This window comes from Eumetopias jubatus, unplaced genomic scaffold, assembly GCF_037043125.1.
Source record: "Eumetopias jubatus isolate StellerSeaLion01/CBP00866 unplaced genomic scaffold, mEumJub1_p1.0 scaffold_2, whole genome shotgun sequence".
Taxonomy (NCBI): Eukaryota; Metazoa; Chordata; class Mammalia; order Carnivora; family Otariidae; genus Eumetopias; species Eumetopias jubatus.
Window position 1 is genome coordinate 50,967,265 of NW_028274808.1, and position 22,507 is coordinate 50,989,771.

General features: G+C 36.7%; 1 protein-coding gene across 1 annotated transcript in view; it reads right to left on the bottom strand.

Moving 5' to 3' along the window:
• KIF13B (kinesin family member 13B) overlaps positions 1–22,507 on the bottom strand; it is a 196,845-nt gene that overhangs the window by 113,649 nt on the left and 60,689 nt on the right. The window contains exons 3-10 of the mRNA XM_028114271.2: positions 18,415–18,427; positions 14,156–14,216; positions 12,340–12,432; positions 11,008–11,188; positions 7,728–7,815; positions 4,839–4,973; positions 2,389–2,501; positions 1,031–1,142 (exon numbers count right to left, since the gene is read on the bottom strand). Coding sequence (XP_027970072.1) covers positions 1,031–1,142; positions 2,389–2,501; positions 4,839–4,973; positions 7,728–7,815; positions 11,008–11,188; positions 12,340–12,432; positions 14,156–14,216; positions 18,415–18,427 — 796 coding nt within the window. The remainder of the gene's footprint in view (positions 1–1,030; positions 1,143–2,388; positions 2,502–4,838; positions 4,974–7,727; positions 7,816–11,007; positions 11,189–12,339; positions 12,433–14,155; positions 14,217–18,414; positions 18,428–22,507) is intronic.

Below are 22,507 nucleotides of genomic sequence, written 5' to 3' on the forward strand. Positions count from 1 at the left end.
CTTCTACTAAGCAAAGCTGTGCTTAACTCATCTTTATATTCTCAACCCCTACCACAGTGAGTAACAGGCATTCAATAAATTCTTGACTGATGAGAGAAGAACTCATCACAAAACTAAACAGGGCCCATAAAATTACTTCTTCATTTAAAAAAAAAAAAAAAACAGAAAAGGAAAAGGAGTATTAAATAAAATATTTTGTTCCAGGTTGGCAACTCTATACAGAGTTAAACTGTCACTGGACTTTCTATCCTCTAGTTCCTAATCCAATATTCAATCCACCACACCACCTCGATAGACTAGAGGGACCCTGAAGACTGGAAGAGACCTGGAAATAGCCTCTCTCTTCACCAAATTCCTATTGCGTGTCCTTACTAACTCTCTCATGGAATCACTGACTCTTGTTATAATATTTTGTGTTCACATCTTATCTCCCTTACCAGACCCTGAGCAAGTAGAGGGCAAGGAGGGTCCCACATTTCTTTACATTCCCCTCATAAGCACTTCATAGCTTTTGTTCTTTCTCATTTCCATTTCTCTCATACATACTGAATCAATTAACAAACGAATGACTGTGTGCTCTATTCTGTACCCATAAACAACATTAGGAAGCTAAACGTAAATTAAAGTGATCATGAGTAGTCTTGATGTTAATCAGAAAAACAAGGTCCAAAATGTCAGTCAAACAAAAGGAGTCTGTGAGAAAAACAGAGTAGTCCAGCAGAGTCTGTAAGACAGTGGAAATCCTTTCCTTTGACTCAATCTGCTATAGGATTAGCATGAGGTTCTTCTTCTACACCTCAAAATCTCAAAGGCAACTGTGTGGTTCTGTGTGCCCCAAATCCCATTGCTTCCAGGTTCTGATGAATCAGGTGCTTAATCTATTAAATCCATGATTATCATGTGAGAGACTAATGATTTTAAATTTGAACATTGGTAAAAGAAATGATAGGAGGGATTAACAGTCTACTCTTCTCTTCCTTTCTACCAACCACCAAGAGTATGCCAGAAAGGGTGGGGGTGGGAAGCTTACTTTGAGCAGCCAAGTGAGAACTGAGTCACGATATGGAACAAATTTATTCTTGTTTTTGCCAGCACTCTGATCTGCTAGGGCTGAGATAACCAGACCGAGGGTTGTGAGGGACCTGCATGGTGCAACAAACCGGAATAATCATAAAAAACTGAGAATATCAAATGTCACATTTTAGCACAAAAACTGAACATCAAGATGCCTCCTACCTGCATGAGAATAGCACTGTTGTCAGCATTTTGCTGCTCAGTTTAAAAACACATAAACTCTAAAAGCTGATATCCTTCTAACACTACTGCAAGCAATAAAATTGCTTAGCTCAATTACTTTTTTTCATTTTTGTAAAGAGCAACATGAGCCATAAACCTCTAGGTTAAGAAAAGAAACAAACACCAAATATCTTAAAGAAAGGAAGCCACAAACACAATACAATTAATTAAAACTTAGTATAAGGCAAAAACATTTGCATATATGTACGTGTGTATATGAGGTATCTATTTATATCATATGTATCTACATATATATCATATGTAATATCATTTATATATATGTATATCACCGTTCAATAATACAATAATAGCATAACATCTGGATGATGATCTTCTATGATCTCTAGTTGGTTACTCTCATAATGCATCCTTCTGGATTCCTGCCCACAAGGAGCTAAAATTTAGCTTGAGGTAGAAAATATAACTATATGAAGGAGTTTGTACACAAAATTATTACTTTATAAAACCCTAGCTTCTTGGTATAAATGAGCACCACCACAACAGTCATACAAGGGAAAGCCCAATGGGACTAGTACACGAGCTGATGTTGGTTCAGAGAGTGACACCCAGGTTGAGATCAACAGCTGGACTCTAACAGACCATTACCTTCGTCCTTTTCCATAGCTTAGACCAGTGGTTCTCAACTGGAGGGCTACTGTGCCCCTAACCGGGAGATGTTGGCAAGGTCCACAGACATGTTTGGGTTGTCACAACCGGGGGTGGGGTAAGAGAGGTGGCAGGTACTACCACCATCTAGTGGATAAGGCCAGGGATCCCACCAAACATCCTACAATACACAAGAACAGTCCCAGGAACAATTACCCAGCCGCAGATCTCAATAGAGCTGCTCTTGAGAAACCTCTGACTTGACTGTGCTCCTCAGCCCCATCAGACATCTCAACAAAACATAAAATAGGCTTGGGCCTATATATATATATATATATATATATATATATATATATGAAAAAAATTTTCCATTATTTATTCATTATAGCTTCAATCATTCCAGCATCTTATTCTTTTAATAACCACAGAAGTTCCCCTATTTGGCTCTTAAATCAGTAAAATAAGAAAAGCTTCTGGAAAACTTACTTGTTGATGTTGCTCCCCTCCTTCAACCTGTCCCCCGCAGCTCCAGTTTTCGTTGCTCGCTCACTGCCAGCTAAATCAACCAAGCTCAGTTTGCCCACTTTCTCTCCAGATGTCTAGAAAGTAAATCAACAAATACTAATAAACAGTTAAAGAATACAGGAAGTCCTACATCTCTACCAATGAGTTTATTATCTAAATCCTTTATTAAAACATTATTTACTGTTATTTCAAAATTAGCTTGCACTGCTATAAAAGTGTAAGAAGGGGCGCCCGAGTAGCTCAGTTGGCTAGGCATCCGACTCCTGGTTTCGGCGCAGGTCATGATCTCAGGGTCCTGGGATTGAGCCCTGAGTTGGGCTCTGCACTCAGCAGGGAATCTGCTTGATTCCCTCTCTCTCTCTGCCCCTCCCCGTGCTCCACACACACAGGCATGCACTCTCTCAATCTAAAATAAAAAAAACAGTATAAGAAAACAAATTTAAAAAAAAACAGTATAAGAAAACTGTATAGTCTAGTAGTAGATATACAAAATTATACCCAACCCTACTAACCCAGACAAGAGTGAAAGTTATCTCAGAAAATAGCGCCCCCCAAAATGGGACATTTTGAAGGGAACCCAATACAATTTTTTTTAAAGATTTTATTTATTTATTTGATAGAGAGAGGAGGAGCACAGAGGGAGAAGAAGACTCCCTGCTGAGCAGATAGCCTGACGTGGGGCTTGATCCCAGGACCCTGAGATCATGACCTGAGCCAAAGGCAGATGCTTAACTGACTGAGCCACCCAGGCACCCCAACAAAATTTTCATAGAGAATTATATGAAAGCACTTATAAAATATAAATTTTAATATGATATAAAACTGCTTAAAAATCTCAAAATATTTACCAATAACCCTGAGAGAAAAATATTTGCAACTCTCATTGGTCTTAAAAAAATTAATATTTTACATAATAGGATCTCTCAAAAACTCAATACTTTCTTATATTTTTCATATTATTTATATATAGTAATTCCCTTATTTCATAGTTTCAGGTATTAAATTTACATATTTCTCTAGTTATTACATAAATATACATAAATATATACTGACATTTTCCTTTATCAAAAATATTCCATAACATAATCACACACATAATAGATATTTTATACTTCAGCAGCAATACAAGAAATGTGGGAAAGCAGTGCCCAAATTTATAGACTGGTTCATTTCTTAAAACTTTTCTTTAATATATACATTTATATTTATTTCCATAAATAAACATGTTGCTAACAAAAGGATATTCAGCTTCCCAAATCAAAAGTACTTTTGGTTAAAAAAAAAAAAGTCATCAGTATGTTTTTTGTTTTATGCTGAAAAGGAAATAGAAAACAAAGAACTTTTTGTTGTTACACTAATCTTGCTGTGATGGTAAAAAAAAGAAAAATATGCTTTCAGCAAATGAAAATCTTGCCAAAATATAGCATTTTTGCCAGCATGATTATTTTAGCTTCTGGTATTTGAAACTGATTTGCTGGGGGGTAGGCATCATCATAAAATATGCAAATATTCACATAAAAAGTAAGAGGAAAAATGAGAAGTTTTCAGTGCAGTAGAAGCATATACATTTTTAGCTCTGTTTACTCTTCATAAGCTTCAAAATCAAATACTCAAAAAATCATTCTACAAATCTACTGAAATTTTATAGTACAATTTCCCCAGTATAGTTTATTCCTTCTAATACTTAGCTGTTTAGCAGAAGGTAACATTTCAAAACAATCTCTACTAAATCAGCTAGAGTTAACATTAGCTTATACAGCTAGCCATCCAACTTTAAAGCTCAAAATTTGCTATGGCAGAGGCTGTGAACCATCAGCATGTTTAACTTCTGTCCCACCTTCCTTTAGTTGGACAGGGCGGAACTGAAAACTACATTTCTCAGACTCACTTGCAGCCAGGGTTCAGGATGTGACTTAGGTTCTGCCAAGCAGATATACTTGCTTCAGATTTGGAAAGCAGAAGCAAAGCAGAGGTCATCCCCCTGGACTGTTTTGGCTTTTTTCTTTTGGCAAGAGGATCATGGAAATAGGTTTCCTACAAGTGTCTCAGGTTACATTCAGCTTCCCCTCACTATGAGGCAGCTTTACTAACTCCTGTGTATCTGGCAGGCCTGAGCTGACTGCTCAGAGGTAGTACCACCCTTGCTGGATGATATCTACATTGTTATTCCTAGAGATTCAGTCTAGAATCCATTCTTTCTCAAGTGTTCTAAAACTCTGTAATCAACCAATCCCTCCATTAAATCCCTGTTTACCTACAGTGGCTTCTATGTCATGCTGAGTCCTAACTAATATATCCATGGCTGGCTAGGACTTTAAGTCATCTAACACCTGAAGGGAATGGAATATGATAAATCATGATCCACTTTAGAAATATTTAAAAAAAAAAAGGTCAAGCATGTGAATACCTACCCCAGACTTCACATCATATAAAGTATGTGTAAGGGTGATTTTGAAGACTGCATGAGATCGACTACTCTCCTCATTCATGTTGGTGGCAGCAACTGTGCGAGACTTGTTACCTTCAGACATCAAAGACTCAATATCCTAAGTAGAAACAAGTCATAGACACACATTTCATTATCTGTCAACTAAACATCAAAACTCTGCTATCCTTTGAAATGCATTACAAGTTTCACTACTCAGTCAACCACATTTGGAGTTTACACATTTATACTTTGCTTCTCAATGAACATTAAGCCCCACAGAATATAACAGCCAATACTGTCTCCGAAAACTCAAACAAAACACATTTATTTTCTGTAGGTGCCAAATAAAATAGCAGCTGTGACCGAGAATTAGAAAAATTTAGAAGCCACATGTGGAGACCCATAAGATGGACAAATGATTCGTGCCAAACTTCATCTAATCGAGAAATTTAGTTTCTTTAATGACAGAAGCAATAGAAGACAACTGTTAAATCAGATTATTTGAATAAGCAACAAAAATAACTGTAACCCCTTCATGCAAGCATTACACTGTCACCACATTACTGTATTTTATACCAGACCTGTTTCTGAAAACAGAGTATCAAGAAACTAAATTTCTGCAGATTTACTACTTCATTGTCATTACTGTTAAAAACGAGATAGCATGATGCACTTGAAAGATCATGGGATGGGATCTTCATTTTTTCAAATGTCATAAGCTCTAAAAATAGTTAACCAAACTGAATTTTCGTTTCATAAGTAACAATACAGAGCTATAATATAATCTACCTTACAAGGATTTTTAACGAGGAACAAGAAAGATGGTATGTATGAAAGGGTGGACCAGTTGTCTCCTCTTACCCTGTCTCATTTTCTTTCTAGTAAAGGAACCCAGAGCTGAGCACCTTGCAGTGGAACTGAGACTACATTTCCCAGATGCCCTTGCAGCTCAGTCTGGCCATAGGATTAACTTTTAGCAAATGAGACACAAAGTCATCTGGGAATTCTCCTTAAAGGGAGTAGGCATGCTCTCACACATCTTGGTTCTAAGAGCTTAAGATCTTGAACTATGAGAATAAGGGCATTACCACAGAGCTGGCTCTATGTGGAGAGCTGGAAGGAATCTAGGTCCCCAAAAGCATCTTTGGAGACACTGTATCAGCCCTCTGACCATTCATTCTTTCATTTGTTCACGTAAATAATATATGAAAGCCACCTATTACATGACAGATACATTTTGAATTCTGAGAATAAATAAGGAACAAAACAGAAGACAATTCATGTTCCAAAGAACTTAAATCCTATTATATTTTCCTGTTATTTGCAACCAACACAATCCTAACTGACACATATATATGAAAAACTTTGAAAATCTAATTTTCTATTTTGCTGTATCAGTGAAAAAGAATAATGTTTATAAAAAAATTCAATATGATCAATCAAAAGCCTCAAAGTAGAAACATTAACTACAAAGAGAAGTTTAAGTAGGCACCAAAATGGAAAAACCAACACAAAAAGTAAAATTCACAATTTTTTAGATCCATTCCAAATCCATTTTAGATCTATTAAATCTGACAATCCTGAGACTTAATGTAAAAGCTTCACCTTATTTAGCCCACACTTATTTATTGGCCCCCAATCTGTTGTCTCATGCATAAACTCTGTATTGAGCCTTTTAATTTCTTAAACAAGCAGAATATCTCTTTACACTTTCCAATCTCCTCTGAGCCTTCAAAAACATCTGATCTCTCTCCAATGTTGTATAAATAAGTTCTTAAATGATCATGATTAAAATAACAATACCTACTAACATTTATATCAAACCCTACATTCTCAAAGACTTTTCACATTATTTCATTCGATCTCCTCCAGGAAGTCTTCCTAGACATCACCCATCCCAGATACCTACATGTCCCTTTAAGTTAGGTACCCCCTCCTCCAAACTACCATGAATCCTAAGCATGCATTTCTCACTGCTCTTAAAATCATGTTGTTTTAGAACATCTTTATAATAACATCTATAAGCATCTTGAGGAAATGGACCATCTCATTCACTTTATATCCTCAGCACCCAGGACAATGTCTGGCACATGACAGGTGTTCATACATGTTTACCAAATGAAGTATCTAATGTTTACTAAATAAGTATCATTGACCAAATGATAGAAATGATTAATGAACAAAAAAACAAATGGACCTACCTCATAAGATAGTCAAGAAAATAAAACTAATTTCCATTTTAAAAATGGGGACAAAGAGGCTTAGTGAGGTAGGTGATCCAGAGTCATACAAGAGTCACACAAGAGTATTAAGTGTCACCAGATCAACATTCTCTGACTCTTAATTCAATGTACATTACATCACAGCATCTCACTCCACCCCCATTTCCCCAACATGCAAAGCCTGATGGATCCACACAAAGCAGAACTGTAAGTTTGAAAATGAAGAGAATCAAAGGCCAGTGAATGATCCTCTCAAATTCAGAAACAGACTTTGAATTCCAACTACCCAATTCATATGTTTTATTTCATTAAATCAATGAAACCATAGGCAACTTCATTATCTTATGCACTACTAGGGAAGAAAAATGCTGCTATATATAATTTTAAGATGCAATTGTAAGGAATATCACAACTTTAGAGCTCATTAAAATATGAAAAAAAGGTATGCTTTGCAAATGTGTACACCTCTCAAAATTAAACTGTCCAAATAGCCATATATAGCTCTTTAAAAAAGATCTTTGTAAAAAGTAGCTTATTAAGTAATGCTACGATTAATTTTTTTTAATTTCAAGAAAAATAATCATCACAAATTAAACAAGAAATAATCTGCTACAGTGAATTTCAGCAGTTTACAGAAAAGAGATGATTACCTTGTAGCTTGTGACAGCCAGTTTGGAAAGTCCATCGACATAGGGTCCCAAAACATTGTGCTCTCTGACTTTTAATGTTTGACGACTTCTGCTCATTAAAAAGAAAGAAAGAATTTTAAAACAATAACCTGTTTTTAAAAGGACTCAATAGTGCTCCATAAAAATATATACTGAATTCAACAAAGATCCCAAGTAAAAAGAACCAACTAACTTGATCTAAGAAGATAAACCAAAATTTAAAATCTTGACTGATAAGAAAAACTTCATAATGTGGTAAAATATCACATCACTCAAAAGGGTACACTGTGGGATGTCTATTTACTACCACAAAGAATGCAGAGTCAAATAAATACAAACAATCTACTTGTCATTTCACAGAATGTGGTACAAAGAACAGAAACTCAATAAATGTTAACTGTGCAAGAGAGAAACCTCAAGACCAATCTCAGTCATGAATAAAGACAAACAACAGACTGAATTTAATAATGACTTAAAAATATAACATTAGGCTGATCCCAGGGCTACTGGGTTGTTTTAACGTGGGAAAAACATTCATGCCCTTTACCACACTAGACTAACAGATTGACTAAATGGGGGAAAAAAACCACATTATCATTTCAATAAATGTAGTGAAATGGATTCAATAAAATTAAATACTTATTCATGATTAAAAAATAAATAAATACCACTTACAAACAAGGAACTAATAAACTCAGTAAGTGGCATCTGCCAAAAACCTAAAACATACTTAATCATACTAACCAAAAAACATTAAGAATATTCCTTGATGATTGTATGGTAAATGAATTCTATCTCAAAAAAGCTCTGTAAAAAATATAAACATTACAATAAAAAAAATATTTGTTGATAGTGAGATTGCAAGTGATTCTTACTTATGAACTTATTTTCTAATGATTTGAAATCCTCTACTACCCTAGGATCAGCCACCAAAAACTTCACTTACTACTATAAAACTGTACACGAAATAAATATAGAATATTTGACTTAAGTCTGATCTCAGGACATACTATATCATAACTTTTTCCTTTCATTTTTCCTCTTCTCTTAAAAAGATACTGAATTCATAAAATTAGTACTTGATTTAAAAAAACTAAGTTCCCTTGGGGTGCCTGGATGGCTCAGTCGGTTAAGCATCCGACTCTTGATTTCGGCTCAGGTCATGATCTCAAGGTTGTGAGATTGAGCTCCATGTTGGGTTCCATGCTCAACTGAAATAAATAAATAAATAAGTCTTACAAAAAAAACAACTAAGTTTTCTCAAATAGTCTTTCACTAAAAAGGGATCGCCCTTAGAGTTTTTAATCCATTCACTTTGACTCTTCAAAAACAATGGAAAAATCCTCAAGAAACTTTCTGGAGGAGACAGCAGTAGCAACTAGCACTTTACTGAGCACTTACTAAGTAAATGTTCTAAGACCTCAGGTATATCATCCCAGCCAATCACCACAACAGCCCTCTGTGATATTATGTAATGTTATCATCCCCTTGGTACAAATGAGGCCTAGAAAGCAAAAGGAACTTGCTCTGTAGGTAATTAGAGGACCTGGATGCAGAGCTATGTGAACCCCAAGCCCATGCTGTTCATTACTAATGATACCCAAGACAAACATAAGAAGAAATTACTAAAGACTCCGAGCAAATTGTAGATAAAGTTCAAGCGATTCCACACAAGCACTGTGGAATACAAAACACAGAAATGAATTCAGCTAAGCATTTCTGGCAAGAGTAGGTCTGGGATCTCAAAGGAAGTGATGCTCTTCCACAGAGGTGAAGGTGCAAGGACGAGTATTCAGGGCAGAGTCGGGAAAAGTACAAGGACACAATATTCAGCAAGATGTGGGTACCTAGGCTATAACCTTCCTACCTCAGAGGCCTCCTTTTGTTTCCTGTTTTGACTTTCACGTTTGGTGCCCCCCAGCCACACTGGACAGCGGGGTCACTCTCCAAGCAAGTGATTTCTCACACCTCCATGCTCTAGCACAGGCTGTCCCCTATGCCTGAATGGTTCTCACCTAACTTAGCGGACAAACTCCTTCTCAGCACAAAAATCATCAAGCACCTTCCATGGAATCTTCTCTTCTCTTCATTCCCTCTTTGCTCTCACCTATTTTATATACACCTCTTTTCACAACAGCATTATTACATTGTATTATAATTATTTGTTTCCAAAACTCATTCCGGCCACGCTGTGAGATCTTCCTTTCCAACTTGCAAAGGGCCCAGCACATAATAATGATCATTGAACAGATGTTAAGTTTTACAGAGAAATACTTAAGTACCAACTGAATATCACTGGGAAAGGCCATCATCTTTGTCAAAGAAAAGAGATGCCAATGAGGGGTTGACATGTTTTCTTGATTGAGCATCACTACGATGCACTGCTTCTAAGACCACCTTTCTTTGGTCATTTTCTCACCCAAACATAACTAAATGTCCCCTGGTAACTCCGCACTCTCTGGAAAACCTCAGCTCACTTGGCTCTCTGACCTTATGAACACTGTTCTTATATCCATAAGCCACAGGCTGTGGTTATTATCGGTTTCTTTCTCATTGTGGTTGCACTTCCTTAAAATCTGACTCGGAAAACTCTGTGCAATGGACAGATTTCCTCAGAGATGTCTTATCTTCCTCATTAGGTTTAGTTATGACTACAGAGTGAGAACAGCATTTTCTTAGCTTTCTAATACTTTCAAACCACTTCTCTTTCAAAGTCTATGCCGTAAAATGGGACACTCTTTTTCTCTGGGAATTTTTAAAATGAACTATCCTAAAGCCCAGGTTTTAAATCTCTGATTATGTGTCTCCCTTACTTCATAGCCTGCAAAGAAAAAAAAAACAGCTAAATTCCACCTGAAATTTCTTGGTCTTTTTTTTTAAAAAAAAGAAGGAAAGAAAAAACCCTACTTGATTAAGGATACCAGTCTGATACTAAGTAACTTAATTTTCATCGCATATTTTTTGTTTGTGGTTTTGGATATACCTGAGAAAAGCAATATCAGGCAAATACATGCATTTGGCAATACTTCCCTGCCCTAACTCAGCCCTAAATGCAAAAGCCAGAACTGAATGCAGGAAGCTGTTCAATGTGACTAAAAACAAAATCACAAGGACAATAACTAGATAAACAGATAAAATAACAAAGACAATCACTAGATAAATAACTCTCTACCAGAGTTCAATATAAAAAATTTCACTTGAGTCAATTTCTAAGTCTGTTTTAGTCCACAATGCTGTAACATTAGTTTCCAAAGTCCTTTACCCTTTGGGATCAAGAAGGTCTCTAACTTTTTCATTATAAATTTCCATATAGGACACTTCTACTTTAAAACTCTGCTCTTCATTTTCCTCTTTCTGAGTTCGTTCAAAGAGTCCACTACAAAGTCTTGGAATTAATCCAGGTTGGTCAGCTGTGCCCATCATGGTATAAGATTTTCCAGATCCTAAAAAGTAGAAATCATAGTTATCACTGCCTCTGAGAAGTTTAAATACATAACCCTCTTTCCATTGCTCATAAATAAACTACTAGCACTTAGCAAAATGCCCAAAAGAAAATAAGAAATATATTCAAATAAAATGACGAGACTAATACAGAAGCTTTCCTATTACAGATGTAAAATCTAAAGTAAACATCTTTTAGGAAGAAAATAAAAACATTCTTTAACCATCTTCATACTTTAAAAAAGTACCTAAAAGAACCAGAAAACAGTAAGGTCTGAGTCGCTTTCTAAAATTAACTGGGAAGATCCATATGATGAATACTATGTGACTGTTACCAACCACTAATCATTGCACAAAAAATACACATTATTCCTATAGACCCCAGAGCAAATTCACTTACTACCCTCTGGCAGCAGTGTAGAAACCAAAGAGTTTTTTGGTTTTTTTGGTTTTCTACTATAAAATTATTTTCTCCGTTGTACCAAAAATACATATTCATTAAAGAAAATTCAGAGAACACAGGAAAATAGAAAGGAAAACATTAAATCATGCCTAGTCCTAACTTAAGTACAACTCCTTATCCTTCTTTAGTAGCAATGCTTTTCTAAATGTATTTTTTTTCAAATTGCTACTTTTATCACTTGATGCTTTATCAATGTCATAATAACAAAACAAAAACACCATTTCTTAAGGACCAGGCCTTTTCTATAAATTTTCGATGTTAACTCATTGTGACAACCCTATAGGGAAGGTCTGTACTCACCAACACTTTACAGATAAGGAAACTGAACTGCTTCCTAGGATCTAGGCTGGAAATGGGCTACCCTGGCTCAAAATCCATGCTCTTTTAACCAAATCACACACTGCCTCTTAAAAAATATTGGAAGCATTCTTCCATAAAGAATAGTTTTCAACTGGACAAGCTATACATACACGCTTATAAAAGTGACTCCTTCACTTTAAATAGATTTTCTTTCCTGGTAACTGCAGAAGTACAGAAGTACAGAGTCAAAATGCTCCTTATCAACTGTAACTGATAAGATGCTAACAATATGTTTTCTCTTTGTTACTTTCTCTGTTATGATCTTTAAAGCTTAAATACATATATTTAATATTATATATATTTAATAAATAATATATTATTTAACATTACCAGTCTGTCCATAGGCAAAGATACATGCATTGTAACCATCAAAAGCATTCTGAAGGATATTCTCCCCAAGGCACTTGAAAACATCATCTTGACCTGAAAGAGAGAGAGAGAAAAAGAAGAAAGGGTATTTTACTGATGGGTATTAAGGAGGGCACGTGTGATGAGCACTGGGTGTTATATGCAACTAATGAATCATTGAACACTACATCAAAAACTAATGATGTACTATATGCTGGCTAATTGAACATAATAAAAAAATTAATTAATTTTAAAAGAAAGAAAATTTTAAGCCAAAACTACATATGAACAATTTTTTTGAAAACTAAAAACAACCCCCTTAAAAATGAACTTTTTCAAATTGGCTATCTCCAAACAAGATTTTTAGAGCTGATAAATGCTTCCAAAAGCTTATGGCCTTCGAGTATTTATCTAGTTAGCGCATGATAGGAAATGAGTAAAAAGTTCCTGATGATATGAACTTGAATTAATAAACACTAGACAAAAATCCCCTGCAATGCAAAAAGCTAATGAACTGCTAATTTTATAAACAATGATTATAAATATCTAAAATTTATACTAGGGACCTCCGTGGACCTGAATTCAACTGTATATCACCAGCTAATGCTTTATTTAGTGGGCACTAGAATTCAAAACAATCATACATATCAATCTCCTCTCCTTTTCCTCAATGATAATTTTTATTAATAGGGCCTATGATACATATACTACCTAGAGGAGGGAAGACTATCTTGAAAATGTCTTCTAGCTTTCAGTCATGAACAAAAGTAATAGGTCCAAATTCTCCTCCACAGGCTAAATTAAATATGTTAATAAAACAAAGTCATTCAACCTCTCTTTGAGTCTTGAATATACTATGAAAGAACTGGATGTTGTTATGTTTGTTATACTTTGAATGCTATAAATAACATTCCATTATGCCCCACTTCCTAGTTAATTTCCCAGATTAGTATATCATCATCTTACTTCCGATACAGAAGCAATCCATAAGCAATCCATTGAGCCAGCTAGAGCAAATTAACCTGAGCTTTTTGAACCTGCTATAGTACTACTCTGTCTCATGACAAAAGCCAATACAATTATGACCCTCAATATTTAAAAGATCCTGCTTAGAAACAGCTGTCATAAGCAGTTAGGAATGAAACACATTAAAAGGCTGGCCCTGCAGTCCTAAATTTGTGGTGTAAAGGAGCTTGAGGGGCGCCTGGGTGGCTCAGTCAGTTAAGCGACCGCCTTCGGCTCAGGCCATGGTCCCAGGTCCTGGGATCGAGCCCCACGTCGGGCTCTCTGCTTAGCGGCGAGCCTGCTTCCCCCTCTCCCACTCCCCCTGCTTGTGCTCTCTCTCTCACTGTGTCTCTCTCTGTGTCAAATAAATAAAAAAATAAAATCTTAAAAAAAAAAAAATAAAGGAGCTTGAGACAGTCTTGTTGAGGAGGGTAAGGGAGTAACAGAATTCTGAGCAGGCAGGAGCAGAGACTAGACTAAACCACAGGTTTCCTCTTCCCCTTGCTCAACTTTCCTATACCAAGTCACCTCTCCAGACCACATCACAGACATCTAAGGGAGTCTAAGTGGCTACTGGGCTCCACGTCCCATGTAAGGTCTGGGAATGTGTTTGATAACCTCAACTGTGTATAGCACACTGTCAATCTCCTATTTCCCCATCACTGTAAAAACAGCAGAGACAGGAGGAAATTCTTAATACAGTTCTTAAAGTTACACAAAATAATGCTGGAATACTTTATGGGAAAAAATTCAAACACCTTTTCTATAGTAGTTAATAGGATGCTGTACTTACCTGCATACTTTTCTCTGACTGATTCATCCATAGACCAGAAACAGTGATCATATGCAAACACCTGTTGAAAAACAAAAATACAGTACTCACTAAGAACAAAACCTTAACATACTTATAATATTATAACAGTGTTATAACACTGATAACGCTGTCCATAGTAGTGAAATAAAAATACCTTACTGTCTTAACAATGGAGGTTAACTGAATTATTTATGGTACAGTTTTACAATGAACAACTAAGCATCCTGTAAATGATACCGACCTTTATTTCACATGGAAAACCCTTCACGATGTTAAGTGAAAAAAGGGGTTACAAAACCTGTAATATGATGACTATCATATACACATATACAAACAAACACATACATAGTTTTACACATAGAAAGTTTATTTCTGCATGTAAGATTAGTGATCTTTGTCTTCTTTATGTTTTTATGTATTCTCTACATTTTTACTTTCTCAGAGAAAATAAAGATATTTTTATAAGAATGAAATGTAAAGATGATTATTATGGCAAGTTGAAAGTAGTTATAAAATAGCAGATTCAAAAAATCATCACACCCATGTGCAATATTGCACAGCTTCAAGACTGCAGAATACTGGTAAGAAAATGTTTCTAGATTAATGTAAAAGTTATGAAAGTCTGGACCATGATCCCATGTTTGTACCAAAATCTATACAGATAAAAAGCTGTAAGAATACACACTGGAATATGGTTAGTGGTTAATACCACCTGGTGGGACATCATAGATGATCTCTGGATCTTTTACATTTACTACTTGCCAAAATACGCATACTTCTTTTTTTTGCAATCTTGTAAGTTTTTTTCACTGAATTTCTTCTTTTGGATTTCATATTTATAATTAAGTCTCTAAGGATTTTAATTGTAATTGTTTTTAAACCTTTTTTTTTTGTTTGAGAGAGAGTGCGCGCACGAGTTGGGGGGCAGGGACAGAGGAAGAGGGAGGGAGACAAGCAGACTCCCCACTGACTGCAGAGCCCAAGGCAGTGCTCGATCCCAGGACCCTGGGATCATGACCTGAGCCCAAGGCAGATGCTTGACTGAGCCACCCAGGCGCCCCAAGTGTAATTGTTTTTAAAATCATTTCAGCTTGTAGTTCAAACTCTCCAATTTTTGGGTCTGTTGCCTCTCTTCCTGTTGACAGTTTTCCTCTTGGGCCTTTATGTCAGTTTGCAAGTGCATCTTAATTGGGAGTTTGTGTTTTATGGTTTATGTGGTTGCTTGTTTTTTTCCTCTCTCTCTGGCCACCTTTACATGACTAGCCACACTGCCACTCCCAGCTACAGAAGCCCAGATTTCAGTCTTCCGGAAGTCCAACATCTCCACGCCCTCCAATCTACACATACAGCTCAATGTTGGTGGCCAGAACCCTTTCCTTCCTTAAGGCTTCATTCATGTTGGAGCCTAACTCAAATCAGTTTTCACTGATTTTTCCAGTCCTCACCCATACATCAGGCCCCCTCTAATCTGCAAGAGGTGAACTAATCACCTCTGAGAACCTGCCTCTGATCCCAACACCCAGTAAATACATGGCTTCAGCTAGTCCCTGAAGTTACATTGTTGTTTTTGAATATGATGACATGATTTTAGTATTTTAGAAATATTTTCTTTGTTCCTGCTATGAGTTTGGAGTTGGTAGGAGATTACATCTGTCTGAACTCACAGGCTACCTGGACCAAAGGTCTAAAAGTTTTTTAAAGAAAGGAAAGTAGATTAAGGTGGTAAATTAAGTATACATGCCTATATCCCTCTCCCACCTGAAATCAACTCAAAATGATGGAGGGAGATAGGAAGTGAAAGGGCCAAAAGGAGAAAGAAGAGGGGAAAGGAGAATTAAGTTTTTGAAAACTAGATTTCTCGCTTGTACCTAGATGAGAAATTGAGACTCCCTGAAAAATAGTTGCAATGAGACCGATGAGGGACAGAATGGGGTGGAGTGGGGGCTACATGGAGACCACAGGCCAAAACACTGCAGAAGAGTGGCTGCAAAGGTTAAGACCAGTTCTGGAAGGGCACCAGGGGAACAATTAAATGAGCAACGAGAGAGCCCTGGGGACAACCACCAGGACAACTGGTTAAGAAGACCTTTAAAGCAAAAAATGATCAGAACACTCATACCTTTTTGCAAAACATCAGGCAAGGGAGGCGTCTCTTCCCTGGAAGGGGGCAGTGATGGGCTAGCTAGGCCCAAAAGGCGAGGCGAAGCCCAATGGCTGAAAATACCCAGGAAGAGGCAAGAGCCCTGGAGCCCAGAAGCTATCAACTGGTTAAAGCGCTGTGTTGTACATTACAATGCTCCACATATTTCCAAAGCTAAACATGTATCTGTCAAGAGTGGTGGCTCACTGTGTTAACAACACTCCAACAGGCGGAAGAGGAAAAGAAAAAGGAAGATGGAAGGTGGTCCCAAAGGACCGTGTATCACAATTTCGGTAGGGGACTGCTTTTCAAGCTACATTCGTCAGCCGTAGTGAGAATCATTACGGCATGGTGAGAATAAATAAAGTATGAAGTTCAAATTAAGTTTCTTCTGTACTAGCTTTCAACTCTCATCTCTTATAATTTTATTTAATTCTGTTCTCAGCAAGGTTAAGCAGAAACTATCCTTTTTTGTAAGCTTAGCTCTCACTTCAAAGGTGCCATCACCATATGTGTGTACTTATCAGAGAGTAGGCTCTACATGACACTCTTCTCTCAATTATTATGGGTTTTTCTTTCTTCTCTTTCTTTTTTTTTTTAATTTAGGGATTTCCTTAACAACTGCATTTCTAAATCTCAATTCCAGTAGAGAAGCTACTATTAAAGTAACCATTACAATAGCCAATACAGGTGCTAGGCCCTGTTCATGGGACGCTAAGGTACAAAGAAGTGAAGAACCTGATGGCTGGCAGGTGGGGAAGCTGGGATTGGAAACCAGCCTTTCCGCCAAGAGGCTGTTTATCACTAGGCTGGATTGGCTCCATTCCCCAAATTATATGAAAGCACCGCAGCCTGGTACAAAGTTAGGAACTAATGAACACTTAGTTCTTACTTACAGTGCTGAATGGTCCTCTTTAAGTCCTAGCAATTTTGCTATTATAGGAATCTTTAAATTGTTATAGGAATCGTCAGCCAAGAATTTCCTAAAGCAGACAAGCTCTTTTCTTTCTAAATATTATTCTTTTAAAATTAAAAAAAAAAAACTTTTTTCAAGTAACAGTAAAGACACATTCATTGCACGAAGTTAAATAACACAAAAATATAAAGTGAAAAATAAAGGTCTCCCATTCACCAAGATACCTCTCCCTAGACATAACCACTATGTTAATAATGTGGTGGTGGTCCTTCCATACTTTTTATGTCAAGTCAACATTTTCTCTAAACATTAAGACACAATTGAATTAAATAAAACATGAATAGTTTTTAAATGGCCGTGTAATGTTTCCTCACATCTTTACTGCAATCTCCAGTCTCTGGCTCCATCAAAAAATCAGGAAACAGAAATAATCCAATACCTTTTCACAGAAGAGATAAAACTAATAAAGTTGATTTTTACTTTTATAAAGAAATCCAGTGCCATATTAAACCATTAAAAAAATTACTCGGTCCCCAAGAGCCGTGTCTATACATATTTTAGCAACAATAGAGAATGGAATTACAATTCAACCGCAGACTCAAAAACAAAATCCCAAGAATGTAGATAAAAATCTGAATTTCCTGACAAGTTCCAAGTAATGGCAGCAAATGGTCAATTCAAAAATATAGTCCTTGTGCCCACTTTGGCACACCTATAAATTCCTTGAGAGATACAAGAACTGATGCACTCCACTGATGTTTCTTTAGAATCTGGGCTCAAATCTAAAATGAAGCACATTTGCCTGACGAAGCTGTGGCCTGAGAATGTGTCCCCAGCTGTCAGGGGAACAACATAGACGAGTCTGCCTAGCACGGTTCTGACCACAGTCTGGAACGACCAGTTTCGAGCCAATCATGGTGAACAGCAGAGGACAAAAGGAATCTGTGTTGTAGCTGCCAGGAAACTGGCCAGAATTGGTCAAAGTACAAATACAGCTTTTCCATAAACCTCCAGTCCCTCCTATGCCAATAAATGATTTCGGATTTATGAACAGGCTGACAGCTTGCATTACTTTTACCAAAGTGACAGAGAGAAAATATTTTTGAGAAGAAAATTACCAGTACTTTAAAAATATGCACATAAGATCTTTACAAACATTGCATAATAAAGCAAATCTCTTACCTTTGGCTGGCTTCTGCATTTCCAAAAGAGATGTCGTTGTGGACATGAAAGAAGAGGGAGAGAGTTAAAAAAATTTTTTTTGGTTAGAAGACAATTTTGAAGGGTAAAATGAAAATAAATACCATGTAAATTTTTAGTAAGAATACAAAATATTAACTTTGAAATCAAATAGCAATTTAAAATAAAGGATAAATTAATAACCTCAAACTTGCAGGGTAGAGTCCTTAAATATAGAAAACTAACTTGTATCTCTCAGTAAAAAGAAACATTAACTGAGCACTGGATAATTTTTAAAGTCCTAATATTTCTGCCTTATGCATTCTGCTTATCCTTGTATCAGTCTTGCAAGTATATAATTTAAAGAGTTTTTACTTTCTATCATCTGATTTCACTTCCAAGTAGTTTTCTCTGCTTTGATACAGCAGCAGCTCACTAGATAGGGCCTTCTATAAAAAAATGAATTCTGCTCTGGCTAAGGAAAAAGGTTAAAGGAACAACTGTGAATTACTACTTACTGAATTACTCACTTATTATCTATTGATCTATGCTCACCCAGGGGCTTCTAACCTCCCTCACCCCAAAACTATGACTCATACCTCCTCAGGGTACAGAGATATAACTAAGCCCAGTATACTTTGGAGATAGATTTATTTTTTTTTTAAGATTTTATTTATTTATTTGACAGAGAGAGACAGTGACAGCAGGAACACAAGCAGGGGGAGTGGGAGGGGGAGAAGCAGGCTTCCCGCTGAGCAGGGAGCCCAATGTGGGACTCAATCCCAGGACCCTGGGATCATGACCTGAGCCAAAGGCAGACGCTTAACAACTGAGCCACCCAGGCACCGTGGAGATAGATTTAAACTTAGAGAAAAGTTGCAAGAATAGCACAAAGACCTCCCTTCACCCAAATTCACCAAGTGTTAACATCACCACAGCTACTATTATCATTCTCCCCTGGGCCTCCCCTCCTCCATAAACAGACAGATATACAAATATATATTAGTTTTCTCCTACTCATCTGAGAGTAAGCTGCAGACATGCCCCTTAATGCTAAACACTTCAGTGTCTAATTCCTCAAAACAATGATGTTCACTTTCATAATCATGGTACAATGCCAAAATCAGAAAATTTAAAAATAAAGGAAAGGACTTTGGAAACTGGAGACAAAAACAGTAACTGGAGCTTTAGGAATAACTGGTCTCTCTCGAGGATCAAAATGCCAACTCAAACCTAAAACCTGAAAAGAAACTGAACACAGAAGTGCTTCCTTCTCATTTTCTACACAACTTCTTATTCCTCTGTCTTATAAAAAATTTTCTTCTAAAAAAAAATTTAACACTTATTTGCATCAAATGATTTTAGGTAAGAACATTAAAACACCAAGGAAAGTCTACCAAAGAGTGACACTTGTCAGATTCTGGGGTGGCGACCGATGTGGCTGACCTAGAAAAGAAAGTAGTTTTTCCAGACTCGGAAAAACTTCCCGACAAAAAAACCTGTGAGATACTGGTAGGTATCTGAGGTCACTGACAAATGCTGTCATCTTTGTGCTTTTTTGTTTTTCGGGGCTTTGTTGTTGCTGTTGTTGTTGAGTATAAGCAACGTTAATACGTTAATTTTAGGTGTTCAACTAGTGACTGCACAAGTTTTGTTTTGTTTTTTAAGATTTTATCCATTTATTTGAGAGACAGAGAATGAGAGATACAGAGCACGAGAGGGAAGAGGGTCAGAGGGAGCAGCAGACTCCCCGCTGAGCAGGGAGCCCGATGTGGGACTCGATCCCGGGACTCCAGGATCATGACCCGAGCCAAAGGCAGTCGCCCAACCAACTGAGCTACCCAGGTGCCCGACTGCACAAGTTTCTGCACTCTGCCATGCTCACCCCGAGTGCGGCCCCCATCCATCACCATACAGTGCTGTTACAGTATCACTGACTGTATCCCCTGTGCCGTGCCTTTCATCCCCATGACTTACTCATTCCGTAACAAGAAGCTTGCACCTCCCACACCCCTTCACCCATTTTGCCCATCCACGCCCACTTTCCCTCCGGCAACCATCAATTTGTTCTCTGTATTTATAGCTCTGATTCTGCTTTTTGTTTATTTATTCATTTAATTTGTTTTTTTAGATTCCACATATGAGTGAAATCATATGGTATTTGTCTTTTTCAGTCTGACTTCCAGTTTTACAGATGAGAAACTTAAGGTTCAGAAAAGTTAAACGAACCTGTCCAAGACACAATAACAAGCAGTGATGGGATGTCAAACTAGGTCTGATTCCCAAGTCCACGTTCTTCCCCTCTTCCACACTGCTCAAAACAGCCTCATCAAGTTTCTTCTAGATCCAATCTATGAGTCATACATTAACAACTGTTCTTGCTAACAGAAACCCTTCCCAATGTATTAATTTCCTCCATTCTAATTATTACCAATAAAATGTTACCACCTGGTGCTTATGCCAATGTAAGTTTACTTATTCATCATATTTATGAAATTCCAGACTGTTTTTCCTGAGGGAAAAATAAGATATTTAGTATGATATTTCAAGTTTAAATAAAATATTTTATACAAAAATCAGCTCTTCCTAAGAGACAATCAACAAATATAAGATGCAATATAGGACACATCACAGAAGAATCCATGAGAATAACCTGAATTCAGAACCTAATAAAAACAGAAACAAACCAGTAAATTAATAACAGAGCTAAGTTTCCAACTAGGGATTCTGGTGACTACAGCAGTCAAGCTCAAATAACCTACAAAGCCACTGGAAACCCAAAGATGTAATTACAGCTCCGTACAAAAATAAATAAGTAAATTAATTAATGAAACAAAACCTTTCAAAGTATAGTTGCAATCCAATATGGTAATGGCTAACTTCTCCCCAAATTCCTTGTTTAGAAACCTCAGCTATCCAGCTCCCAGCGGAGATTTAGGAAGCAAAGAAAACCAGTCCCTGACCAATCAAAAGAGCCGTCACAAAGTAAAAACATGAAAGTCTTGGTATCTCTCAGCTGAGTTGAATTACTTTTTGTTGTTGCTGCTTAACTTCATTTTAAATATCTTCAGGCTCAAAAAACATTCCAAAAGTAGTACAAAAAATTCCTGTGTACCCTTCACCCAGCTTCCCCAAATGTGGATGTCTTACATAACCACAGTCATTATGATCAAAACCAGGAAATTAACCACCAATACAAAACTTATTAAATAATCTAGAGCTAACCTTATAAAAATGTTTTGCCAACTGTATCCCACTGATGTCCCTTTTCTGGTCCAGGATTACACCTTGCATGTGGTTGTCTGTTTCCTCCCATCTGGGACAGTCTCTCTCATGACCCTGACACTTGAAGAGTACTGGCCAATTATTTTGTAGAATGTCCTTCAATGTGGGTTTCTCTAATGTTTCCCCATAACTAAGTTTGGGTTGGCAAGCACAACACTACAGGTAATGTTGTGCCCTTCTCAGTGCCTCACACCAGAAAGTACATGACAATGTCCATCCATGTTTCATAACTGATGATGGCAACTCTATGATTATTTGCTTATGGCTGCATTTACTAGGTTTCTCGATGTAACATTACTAATTTTCCCTTTGTACATTTTTCTTATTGGGGGAGACTTTGAGACTATATAAATACCGTCTCTCATCATACTTTCACCCACAAATTTGAGCATCCATTGATGAATCTTGCCTGCAACAATTACTGTTTCCCAAATGGTGACTGTCTAGTTATTGGAGGTGTTAACGCCCAGGTGGATCGATATGGACAGATGCGCTTTTTTAGGAAGAGGTAAACTTGGGAAACAAATGATTTAGTTGCATAGTTTGGATAAAACAGTTATCTATAAAGAAGCTACTCATCTCCTTCTTTTTACTGACCTGGTTCAGGGGTACAGCTCACTTCTCATTTAAATAACACATTATACCATAAAATTAAGTCCAATTACAATTCTAATTTTTTAAATGCCACAATATGAAGAAGAAATTTAATGATGATTTTAAATAAATTAGTGATCTTTGGAAATTTTTATTGATACTTTTGACCATAATAAATATAAAATCAATATTGGGCCCAAAATAAACTACACAATAT